Here is a 13,223-nt window from a genome sequence, read left to right on the forward strand (position 1 = left end):
ATTGCACCTGCAGGCTGGAGCTCCTCATCAGTGACTGCATTTGCGAGTACAGTGGTAACATTAGTTTTAGCTGCATTATTCTCTGCTATTTTAGCTGCACACTGAGTAGCTTCTTCAATTTGGAGTGCTAGAGTGAGAGCCTTATCCAGTGTAAGTTCGTCATCCTCCATTAACAGTCTCTCTCTGACTCGTGCACTGCTTGTTTTTTCAATAAGTTGGTCTCTAATTAATTCATCACGGAGATCACCGAATTTGCACGGCTCAGCGAGACTTCTTAAATCAGCGATAAACTGACTGGCTGACTCACCCGATCGTTGGCATCTTTGTCTGAAGTTTAAGCGTTTTAGCAGCACGCTATGAGTCTTTTGAAAATGTCCCTTTAATCGCGCAACAGCGGCAGAGTATGTATCTGCGGTGCCGAGTGACTGGAAGATCCGTAATCCCTCTACTCCGAGACAATGGAGGAGAAGCGCGCGTTTTCTCTCATCCGAGACATCATCCAAGCCCGCGGCAACCAGGTACGTCCGAAATGACACATACCAGCGCTCCCACGGCACGACAGGTTCACCAGCGTGGGGCAGAAATGGCTCAGGTGGAGGCAAAGATAAAGCCATCCTCGTCGCCAAATGTTATGTCTAGGAAAATACACACACACACAGTGCTTTGAGAGAACGCAACTTTTTCTTGTTTACTTTTCAACAGTCACAGAATCCGGCACACTCAGGAGCATGCGCACAAGCATCACTTTACAACAGTATTACTACAACAGATAACAATGAAGAACTGGTTAACAACACAACAGATACCCCAGCTTTGTATTTATTGAATCTTAATGTGAACACTGTTTAAAAAAGATGCAATACAGCTATTTGTTGTCCTGGTATACTCAGCTAAAAAAATGCATTTAGTTACTTTGGTCTGCATCACAGGCTCCATCCCTTAAAATGTGGACATCACAGATCGCTACATGGTTACCACTTAAAAATCTCACCTACGACAAAATCTAAAATTCTGGTTGATATGATCTCCCCTTTAGGAATATATAAAGGAACTCTGTTAACATGCATATCAGACGCTTTTAATCTCTGCTAATTTCCTTTGATTTCCTATTTAAAGGATGCTCTAAATTAATGACATTGTTTATCTGTGGTTGTCGTTGTTTTATTATTATTATTTTTAGGTTTTGTACACCCTGTAACATGAAGAGAACTTTATTATGATACTGTTAATATTAGTTTTCAACTGTGGGCAAACAATAAAAATAAAATAAAATATAACACCACATAGACACGGGATGAGTCAAAATTATTATAGGTTTTTTATGAGATCAGTGAATAGTTCTACATACCTTATTATCAGAGTTGTTTAGATTTTTTTTTCTATGAATGGTTAAATTTTGATCTGAGTTTCACAAACAAAAAACGCAGACAGACTGAATGAAAATGTAAATCCACTCTCTGTCAGAAGGTGCTGCTTATGGAACAGAAGAAATATAATATTGGTTTTCCCGGTAACCAAAGCAGAGCTGAGCTTATGTGTTACTTTATAAACATAAATTGATACATTCATATTTTCTTGTTTTTTAACAACAGACTATGATTTTTGGGGGAGGAGCCAAGAAAACAGGGAGGAGTTGTTCACATTGTTTTATATGCAGCTTTTATATGAGCAGAGTTTAATTGCTGCATATTATTACGTTTTAGTTGCAATCCATCAATACTTTGTTACACTTAGTTTTGAAATGTACCAGATCAATTACATTTAGCCGATTTTCTACATTTAAACTGAAAGAGAATATGCTTTGCTTTCATGTTTCTTATTAACTTCATCTGTGTGCTTTTTCTTTGCATTTGCCAAATTCATTTGCTATATTATTTGTAATTCAAAGTGATATTACTGGCCAATCTTTCAGAGGCTTGTGAGAAATGATGTACTCAATTGGCAAAAAATTATTCAACAGGACTGTGACTGAACCTCTTACCAGTTCAGAACATCACTATTAAACAGAACAACCCATATTTAACAATTCACTGCACCTTCAACTTATTAAGATCATATATAGATGAACATGAGGAAAATGGATTATGATTCAGGCATTTGATAAGGAAACCCCCCATTTTCTCACTCATTCAATATAACTGCAATAACAACAACAATAATAATGATGATTATTATTCACAATTAATTTTATAATTGTTTGAACTATAAATTCAAACAAATCAATAAATATATTACCATTGCAATCATACTTCTCTAATGTAAAATAAAAACAAGCATTTAATGAAAATAATTCACATTAATAATATTATTAATATCAATTATATTGTGAATAATAATAAAATGTTAATTGTAATATTTTAAATCATCCCGTGGACCCCTATGGAAGTTTGCTGAGGACCCCTATAGTGGGCCCTGACCCCCTGGTTAAGAACCACTGATCCTGGGGAAGGTAAAACACTTCAAAAGGAAGTCAACTATATATATATATATATATATAATTAGCTTTATAATTATATGTTAATGGTTATTATAATAGCCTAAAGAAAATACAAATATCACTCAAATACATGTGCAGTAAAATAATCTCTATGTTTAATAATAAAAATATTAGTAGCTGTAAAAAGAGTAATGATCAATTTCTGTCAAAATGTCTGTCAATTTGTCCACAAGATCAAGACTCCTGTCTGCTCCTCTTCACAATGACGAGTTCTGTGTCGCCATCTGGTGGATGAATCAAGCATTACAGTATCAAACACTACACACATAACAGCTACAAATGCATAATATGATGCCAAAGAAATAACTTTGGAACAGAACCCAATGTTTATTTACAAATATTGTTTGAATAGCCTCTGTTTGTTGTACACAAACCAGTCCAGTTCATGTTATATATTATTAACATAGTTTATTGTGCTCTTGGTCAGTTCATAGTAAAATACACTTAATATTATGCACAAAAAGAAACTTATTAAAACATATATTTACAGCAAAACTATTTTTGTGTGCGAAATGAAGCTTCAGTAAGTGAGCAGTCAGTCATCAGTCTTGTATGTTGTGTGTGTAGATACAGGATTTGATGCTGAATATAACCTGCAGTGTTTCTCTATCAATCTCCTGTAAGTTTAGTGTGACTTTCTCTCCACGCTGAAATATGACTGACACGAGTCTGTCCTCAGTGAAGTGTCTCTTCACACTGGAGGAGGAGTCCCGCTCATCAGCGCTCACACTTTATTGATATATATGGAGAAAATAAAAATGCTGCTGTGTGATTTGTCAGTGATTGTGTTTGATGATTTCCTCTGTTGTGTCTAATAAGGTAACAGTGAGTGTCATTGGCAGCTGTGAGAGTCTCTCTCTCTCTTTAGGGGACTGACAGGAGCCAGTTTCTTCAGTGTGTTTGAGGGAGCAGAGGAGAAACAGAGTCAAACAAACAGTGTGACGAGCAGAAGAAGATGGAGGGATTTCTGACACTCGTTTTACTCTCCTCTATAGTCACTATAACCACATCTGGTAAGTGCAAAATAGACTGTAAAGATGTAAAATTTTACCTTTTTAAATAAGCGTTTTGTTTATGATGGCATTATACCACTACAAACTGAATAGAAGACTTTGTAATATCTAGAAACTAATTCTTGACACTAGATCATTAATTATCAATTACATTTTATAAATTATTTGAGATTTTACAGGAATCCAATTTGTTATACACTCATGCCCAGCTTTACTTTTTACATCTTATGCTTCTTGACTTTGCATGATTCAGTCCCTTTCTCTCTTTCATATACAGATTTCGAGACTGTGAGGTTAGTTGGTGGTAACAGTCGCTGTGCTGGTAGAGTGGAGGTTCATCATGATGGTCAGTGGGGAACAGTGTGTCATATTGGCTGGGGTATGCCTGATGCTGCAGTGGTGTGTAGAGAGATAGGATGTGGAGAGGCTGTACAGGTTGTGGTTAATGCTTACTTTGGAAAAGGATCAGGTAAAATCTGGATGGATGCTGTGGCCTGTAGTGGATCAGAGTCAACACTGAAGAACTGTAGATCAAGAAGTTGGGGTGTTAATACTGGCTGTAGTCATCAACATGATGCTGGAGTCAGATGCTCAGGTGAGCGGCTCCATACATCACTCTGTTAATACATCACTGATCATGGTTCAACATGCACCAATACTCAACTTTTCTATATATCCTAATCATTTGTTAACAACATGTATACATTACGCTGTACAATTTTTTGTTTTAATTTGTTTTCAGAGCAATTCATAAACAATTTGTTGAATAATAAACATGTGTTATTCTCTAAAGAATTAATTAATTTTCATCCATTCTAAAAATATTTAATTAAAGGACAGTGACTTGCTGTTGCTTTATGTCTGTATAAAAATGATAGTGCCAGATGTCTCTTCAGGACATAACACATCCAATTAAAGTGTTCTTCTGTGCTGTGCACTCTCTCAATATAATCAGAAACCATAAACTATGGACGGTTTACAAGACTTGTTGATGGACCTCACCTGTGCTCTGGGAGACTAGAGGTCCTTCGTGGGAACACCTGGCACACAGTGTGTGACGCTGCCTTTGACCAGCAGGATGCAGAGGTTGTGTGTAGAGAGCTGGACTGTGGGGCTCCTGTACAGGTGCTGGGAGAACATGCTTTTGGAAAAGGAGACGCTCAGATGTGGACACAAGAGATTCAGTGCAGAGGAAATGAGTCTCAGATTCGACGCTGTCCATCATCAACCTCACATAATATAAATTGCACCCATAAACACAACGTGGGACTGATATGTTCTGGTAAAATATCAATGTTCAGCCTTTCTACTGTATAGAAGAATCTAATTATTAAATACTAAATCTAATTATTTGATCAGTTTCTTCTTGGTTTGATCAATTTCAGTAAGATCTCTGTTCTTTGTCCAGGTTACACTGATCTCAGACTGGTCAACGGTCCTGACGTCTGTTCTGGTCGAGTTGAGCGTCAGTACTTCAGTAAATGGGGCACAGTGTGTGATGCATGCTGGGATATGAGAGCTGCCAGTGTCCTCTGTAGACAGCTGAATTGTGGGATTGCTGTATCTGTTGTGGGATCAGACTGGTTTGGAGAGGGAAGTGGTGAAATCTGGGCTGATATGTTTGATTGTGACGGGAATGAAACAAAACTCTCAGAATGTTCCGTCTCTTCATGGAGTCGAGCTGAATGTTCTCATGGACGAGATGTTGGAAAAATGACAAATTTAGATATAATTATTATATTATATTATTATATTATAATAAATATAATTTGTCAAATTATATGACAAATTTCTGTTCAATTAGCTTCCGACGAGACGTACACAGTAAGTTTTTTTCTGTTAATTATGTTTATGCTTCATGAGAGATATTTTGATAAGTAATTATGCATTTAAAAAATGTACTAATTGTCCTTAGTTAAATATAATCGTAAAGATGTATGCTCGTATGTGACAGACAGAACGGTAGCTGTAAGTCTAACTTGTAACGTCTGTCATTAAAGTAAGTACAAGCACAAGCCTATGTCACTATGTGTAACCAATATCAAAGATACAGCTATTCATTTAGCTGATGCTATAGCAGCTAAGTGAAAGTGGCCAGCTTTTACTTACCCTGCAGCCCACGTCCATAACACGCTAAAATATGTGATGTGAAATACCGGTCAACTTGCAGCATGTGTAACTTAGTCCACGATATACGTGAAGAACGAATGTCGAATAATTTTTTCTGAGGTAAAGTTAGGCTTCTGTCTCAATTACGTTTCAAATTTTCATATAATGGGCGTGCTAATGTTTTCCTCAGCATCTCAGCATAATAACAGAGAAACGGGCTCCTATAATGCATTGCTAATGTTAGCATACGTCCATGTGAGCTAACGTTAGTTACTTTGCACGAACATGCATAACTTTGTTCGACTGTCATGAATATATGAAATGTCCATTGACATCAAGTACAAGTTAGCCAAGCATAAGTTAACTTAGATGAATCTTACCTGTCCAGGAGAAAATTAGCTAACGTTACGTTGGCGTCTGTGTTCAAATTCTTCTCCGTTTTCAGCCGTCTCCATCTTTCAAAAGCATCTCCAATACAAATTCTGGTTTTATTTCGGACTTTGTCACAACGAATTTCTGAATTATAACGAGGTCTTTTTGATTTAGTAACATTAGACATTTTTATCCGACTTAGGGTAGGTTAGAGCAAAGCTGGCAACCCGGATCCCGAAACACTGACTTCGTGATTGGTGGATAGGTGGAGGGAGGCGCGTCAGGCCAAAACACAAGATGACAACATCAACATCAGTTGAGGGCTGCAAGTCCACTTTTTAAATGACAATATCCTAGCCATACTACTGTTGTGATATAAGTATTTGAAATTAACATGATTTCTTAATGTCTAGTGACACATCAGGGCCATTTTATGATTAATTGAAATAGATTTCTTACATACAGCTCCTTTAAAATTGTCACTTTTTGAGGGTTCGCAAAAACGAAGCCTTTTATGTTCAAACCGGAGTCAGACAATGATGGAGAGACTCAAGAAGAAGTGACAACATGTAGACAACATTTCTGAATGGTTATTTGATGAATTGATGTAGCTTCTGTGTAGTTATCTTCTAGTCATTGACCAGCATATTCTGTCTTGATCATCTATAAAATGTGTTCCGGGGGGCGGGGTTTATGTAAATTTTAGGGTTAGTGATGTCACTAAGTTGGGAAAAAGCCATTTCTTTAAAAGAAAATATCTCCCTTTGTTTTGAACTTTGAATGTCATTGTGTCAATGTTTGCAGATGTTGTTTATGATCAAACAGCACTTAGTTTCTAAACTAAAGTTAGAAAAGTGTAATCATAATCAACCACCCCTTTAATAAAATGCCACATTTTTCACTCAGGTTCCTCTCTGGCTGTTCATGACGGTCTGGTGCGGTTGTCTGGAGAGAGACAGTGTGAGGGGGAGCTGGAAGTTTCCATCCATCAGGTCTGGAGGAGAGTTCTGCTGGACTCCTGGAGTCTCACTGAATCCTCTGTGGTCTGCAGACAGCTGGGCTGTGGCTCTGTGCTGAACTTCTCCGGCTCCTCTTCATCCAGTCCTGAACACAGTCAAGAGTGTGTGACGGGCTTCCAGTGCTCTGGGAGTGAAGCTCATCTGGGGAACTGCAGCTCTCCACAAACTCTCAACTGCAGCTCCACACAACAGCTGTCAATCACCTGCCTTGGTGAGAACAACAACATCTGGGCAGATTCTTCAGTTGTTAGTGATCAATAATGTGTTTTTCTCTCTCTGAATATCAGGTCGCGGGTCCATCAGGCTGGTGGGTTCTGGGGGAGACTGTGCAGGGAGGCTGGAGGTTTTTCACAGCGGCTCATGGGGGACAGTGTGTGATGACTCCTGGGATATTAAAGATGCCCATGTGGTGTGCAGACAGCTGCAGTGTGGAGTGGCCCTCAGTAACCAGCAGGTACCAGCCTGGTTTGGTCCTGGTTCTGGACCCATATGGCTGGATGAGGTGGAGTGTGAGGGGAATGAGACGTCCCTGTGGAACTGCTCTTCTCCAGGCTGGGGGAAACATGACTGTCAACACAAGGAGGATGTAGGAGTCGTGTGCTCAGGTAAACAGTAAAGTAATGTGATTCATTTTTAAATATATCATTTCAAATATTTAAAGGGATAAGGTGGTAATTTTTGCTAAATAAACACCAGGTTAATTAGGAGCGGATGGATCATATTTGACAACAAAGTCCATCTTACTGTATGATGGTCTGATAGACAGCACTGCCATGGATGCCGCTACTTTTTAAATATTTTTTTATTGACCAAGCAGAATCAAGTCGTAAATAAGTTTCATAGTATATTATAAAAATATAATTAAGTATCTTTTTCAGATGCTACCCAGCATGCATTAGCCTTGTATTAACCAGTTATTTTGGTGATATTTTAGGTTTAGCACAACTTAAACTCCAATATTTTTAAGGCACATCCTTTTCCATCTAGAGTTTAAAGAGATCAGGTTAACTGAGGGCTGTGAAGGGAATGTGGAGGTTTTCTACAATGGATCCTGGGGAAATATATGTTACAACAAGATGGACAGAGACACAGCGAGTCTGATCTGTCAAGAGCTGAACTGTGGAAGATCTGGCAGTGAACCCGATTATTCAGAGGGACTGAAGTCTCATAATTGGCTTGATAAACTTAAATGTCGACGTCATGACTCCACTCTATGGCAGTGTCCATCTTCACCCTGGGGACAGAATGACTGTGATAATGAAGTGGCCAAGATCACCTGCTTTGGTAAGATGATATTTAACTGATTTAAGATAGGTGGAAAACATCATGTTTGTTAATAATAAAATAATAAGTAAAATAATAAATTAATAATGTTTATTAATAATTTTTCTATTCAGCATTTAATTAAATTTTAACATTTTAATTTTAGAGGAGCAGACTCGTGAATCTCCTCGGAGTCGTCTGACATGTTCTACCTCAGAATCTCCTCACCAGAGACAGTGTTCAAGTAAGGATGCATTTTCTTTATTCACAGTATCTTGAATTATTAATATCTGAGCACTTGTACACTGAATCCACATTCCACATTCATAATTTGTCACAACTTTAAATAGTCATAAAATGCATTGTAAATGTATTTCTGGTCAGTGATGTGAGTTTCTGTGTTTTGTTGTAAATGTTGTCCTGAAGCTGGTCAGTGATGTTTCTGTGTGTGATTTAGATCATGTTCCTCTCAGACTGAATAGAGGTTTGGGCCGGTGCTCTGGGAGGCTGGAGGTGTATCATAACGCTGTGTGGGGTTCAGTCTGTGCTGATCTGTGGGACATCAGCGATGCTCAGGTGGTCTGCAGGCAGCTGGGTTGTGGAGCAGCACTGAGGGCTGATGGGAATTCAGTCTTTGGTGCTGGTGAAGGTGTTGTGTGGCTGAACAGAGTCGAGTGCAGAGGGAATGAGATTCACCTGTGGGACTGTCCTCTCTCTCTGAAGAACCACACTGACTGCTCCCACAAAGAGCACGCTGGACTCACCTGTGCAAGTCAGAGCAAAACACTGACCGATAATAGTGATTTTCACATCATTTTAGTGCTACTATCTGTGTATTTGCATGATTTTTAATCTGTCTGTGTCTGTTTTGATAGATTTGCCAGATTTGTCAGTGTCCACTACTCCTGCCACAACAACATCAGCTTCTCCTCCAGTTTCTCAGACAGTGCGCTCAACATCAGTCACTCCTCCACAAACTACTCCAGTGTCTCTCTCTGTGCTTGTGGTTGTACTGGGAGTTTTGCTCTTACTGCTCTTAGTGCCACTGCTTATACTGATTCAGCAGAACAGAGTGATGAGGAGAGGTAGGAGAGATCCAGAGACTGTCATATTGTGTGTTATTCAGTGTGTGATCAGTCATGTGTTGTGAACTGACAGCAGGTTTGTCTGTCTACACTCACAGCTCTCTCTAAGAGGAGACACAGGACGACGACTGAGGCCGTTTATGAGGAGATTCATCACAGACACAATCACTTCACTCAGAGAGGTGAGACATGAGCCGTGAATCTTATTTAATATTATTATTAAGAGAGTCTGTCAGACACTTGATGTTCATCAATTATTAGTCCTGTTAAACCTCCTGATTCAAACCAAAGAATTCCTCACAGTAAACCACAGAGCTGCAGGTGCATGTATATGTATGTGTGTGTGTGTGTGTGTGTGTCTCTTCCTGTGTGTATTTTTAGAGGGTAATAAGGAGCGATTCATGTTTGTACGTGTGTGTGTGTGTGTGTGTATGTGTGTGTGCGTGTCTGAATTTGTCTCTTGTGTGTGTATTTCTGGAAGGCAGTGAGGAATGGGTTCATGTGAGGATATATGTGTGTTTGCTAATAGGCCTAACAGAAAACAAACAGAAAAAAAAACTTGGGATTTCTGCCTCTAATGTTTTTTTGATCCAATGGAAATGAGGATTCAGTCTGTTTGTGATGATGAACATGTTCCTGACTGTTTTTCTCTCCTTTAACAGGGAGTCTCGTCTCTGAAGAACTGCATTCTGGGTATGAAGATGCTGATGAGCTTCTCTCAGGTTAGACAGCAGAAGCGCATATTCATTCCACTCAAAATACTTTTCATTGAATTCAACCTAAATAAATAAATGTAATTAACAAATTCTATTAAACATTTGACTAATGACTCAATACATTTTAAACACTGCTGATTATTTATATATTAACATTCTGTTCTCCTTTTTAGCAAAAGATGTCAAGACTGTATATTATGATGATGTCACCAACGACAGTGGCCTGAAAGGTCAGTGACCTTTTTATTTGATCACATGATTTATTATCAGATGATTAATAACTTAATGGTCTCATGACCTGCAACAAGGACATATTTTGGCTTTTGTATCCAAACATATTCTGTGTTGATGCAGAAGAGATGATGAAGGAAATCACACCGGGATACTATGATGATGTCATCACTGATGGACTGAAGCCAGATCGTGAGTCAGGTGTCGTTCTGTTATTCTATATAGTTTTAAATAACAATATTAAAGTATTGTGAAGAAAAGAGTGTTTTAAATGTAATATTGTTAACTTTGTAGAAGACACACCTGAGAGCTATGATGATGTCATCACCAATGGACAGAACTCTATTAAAAAAGGTGTTTTTACTATTTTAACAATATTTTACACAATATTCATCTAATCAAGCTTGTTACTGAAAGTCTTAAAGTTATATATTTTGGGTTCTATGTTCATGCGTAGTGGATGCACCAGAGAATTATGATGATGTCATCATTATTAGACAGAGCGCTCAAGGTGAGTTGCACTACATATCACCCTTTACATATAAGTTTGCATGAGTATTACACGATTTCTGTGTAATCAAAGTAAGGGAAAATTATCCATTAAATGAGATAAAGTGTTTTATGAACTAGTGTGACATTTCCATGTCATTAATGTTGATCAGAGGGAGTTCAGGAGGAGTATGATGATGTGATGAGTGTCACTGAAGATGAAACCTGTTAGGTAAGTTATTGTAACATTTCTGTTCTCTGTATATTCTAATATTATTGTTATTATATTTTTCCATGTTTATAGACTGACATTTAACTTTTGCATTTAAGAATAATGTTAAGAAAATTTTAATAATTTAAGATTTTGTTTTTAATAACAGATTATGATGATGTGGGGGAGGAGTCAACCAAAGGGGGAGGGGCCGTATGACTGAATGGCCACACCCACTGCCTCGGTTCAAGACATCTGAAAATTCAAGAGTCAAGAGTGATATTTCTGTGTGAAATCTCAGATTTTATGATATTTAAAAATGTTCTGTAATGAAACTTTGCTTACTGCTTTTATGACATTTTAGTTGTATTGGATTTTGGCCTATTGTTTTATATCAATAAAAATAAAACAAATATATATAAATATATGTATTACAGTTTTTCTGAATTGCTAAAACACTAAACCCCATTCTCTGAACCAAATTCTCAATAGTCTAAGCCAATTTGTCGAATAAATCACTCTTTCTGTAAAACATTTGTGGGAATGCAAATTTATTAAAATGTTTAATTTAGGTTTACATTGAATTTAGCATGTTAAGGTTAGGTATAAATTATGATTATCAGAGTTTTCTAGCAAAAGACTCTGGTCAGTCCTGTTTTACTGAAACTCTTGGAGTTTGTGTTTTAGCAAGAAAGTCCAGCCAGTCCTGTACTCGGGTCTCAGTGTTTGAATAGATATGCTGAGTGGATTAGGGTGGGCAATGCTCTCAGTCTAGAACCGGTTCCTAAACCTGTCTTTTTCGGTTCCTGCCCCTAAATGTATATAAACTGTAAGAGAACATTCACGTCAGACTTGGTGACTGCAGCTACCGACAGCTCGTGTTCTCAATAAAGAATCCTGCTGAAGAAACAACCAAGTCTCCTGGTCTTTCGATTCTAAGTTCACAACAACTTGGTGCCGTGAACCCGGATGGAGAAGAAGGAAACTCAAAGAATTTTAAGCTCAAAGAACTGAATCTTGAAACTTCAAGCTCAACAAAAGATCTGACAAAGATTTCCAGACTGAATCTTTCCAGCTTCCTCCAGATTGAAAACGTCAAGCTCCAAAAAGATCTCAATGCCTGACTGAGTTCCAGACTGAATCTTGAAACTTCAAGCTCAAAGATCTCAACAAAGCTGACTGAGTTCCAGACGAAATTTTTCTGTACAACCAAGGGTTGGTGAGTTTCATTCCATTCAAAGAACCGCTACAGACCAGTATATGTGTTTTTTCCTCTGCGCCGTTCAGAGAAGAGTTAACAGACAGCTGCAGGGTTTTGTTAACTAAGTTATCCTCTAAAAAAAGTTTTGTTTAGAGATGAAAGATACCATCTGCCCGTCAGGGAAGATTAACATTACAGGTTAATATTGTGTACCCTTTGCTTTAGGCAGAGAAGAATTAGCTTTACGTGCTAGTTATTTCGGTTGATCCTCTGTTTTTGTAGCAGGGAAGATTTTAGCGTAAAGTGCTAATATTTTGGTTTATCCTCTGTTTTTTTTTTGTAGGCAGGGAGGTTAAGTGTGAAAGTGTTGGTAATTTGGAAAGTTAACAATAGTTAAGCTGTGTTAACAAGTGTACCCTCTATTGTAGACAGTAGAGAGAAGTTTTAATGTTTTTGATTGTGTGGTAACAAAGAAATTCACAAAATGGTTAGAAGGAATGCTAGACTGATTCCAACAAATGAGAAAACTGGATTAGCTACACCTTTATGATTAGATAAAGAATTAAAGTGTTTGTTATCAGAACACATGGACTCCATCGTGACTGAGAAAGTCAGATTGAATTTAACAAGGAAATTTGACATTGATGCAGACAAAGTATGGTCAATTGAAGATTGCAAGAAAGTGTTGGGTGCATGTATCAGGAAGAAAAATGTGAAAGGCATTATCTGTTGTCACAGAGAATTTAGCTTATCCATTGCACAAGAACAAGCTCAGTGTATTGCTAAGTTGAAAGATCAGAACAAACAATTGCAGACTCACGTGTCCTGTCTCAAGAAAAAGGTGGGCCATAACAAAGCCTCAACCAAATGTGATTTAGAAGAACAACAGTCAGATGAAAGCTATCCTGATTTACAGTCTTTTGATAGAATAGAGGACAATGTCAATGTAGACTCAGTAAAGGTATGTGGCGCTAGGAGAAGGTCTCAGGGAATTGAGGGAACTCAAAGTGTTCCTCT

At 37.9% G+C, this 13,223-nt stretch overlaps 1 protein-coding gene across 1 annotated transcript; it reads left to right on the top strand.

Annotated features, from left to right (window-relative positions):
- Positions 1–458: 458 nt before the first annotated feature.
- On the top strand, positions 459–11,026 carry LOC307157713 (scavenger receptor cysteine-rich type 1 protein M130-like; the record flags this gene model as incomplete). The annotated part of the gene is made up of 17 exons (XM_079869638.1): positions 459–518; positions 3,065–3,116; positions 3,788–3,979; positions 4,466–4,792; positions 4,919–5,233; positions 6,898–7,221; positions 7,298–7,615; positions 7,998–8,294; positions 8,731–9,045; positions 9,149–9,358; positions 9,457–9,540; positions 10,021–10,080; positions 10,248–10,304; positions 10,429–10,497; positions 10,600–10,659; positions 10,763–10,816; positions 10,968–11,026. 17 exons carry the CDS (start codon positions 459–461, stop codon positions 11,024–11,026), a joined length of 2,853 nt encoding a protein of 950 aa, XP_079725764.1.
- Positions 11,027–13,223: the final 2,197 nt, after the last annotated feature.

The sequence above is a fragment of the Squalius cephalus genome (genome assembly GCF_949319135.1).
Source record: "Squalius cephalus genome assembly, chromosome: 4".
In the NCBI taxonomy this organism is placed as follows: Eukaryota; Metazoa; Chordata; class Actinopteri; order Cypriniformes; family Leuciscidae; genus Squalius; species Squalius cephalus.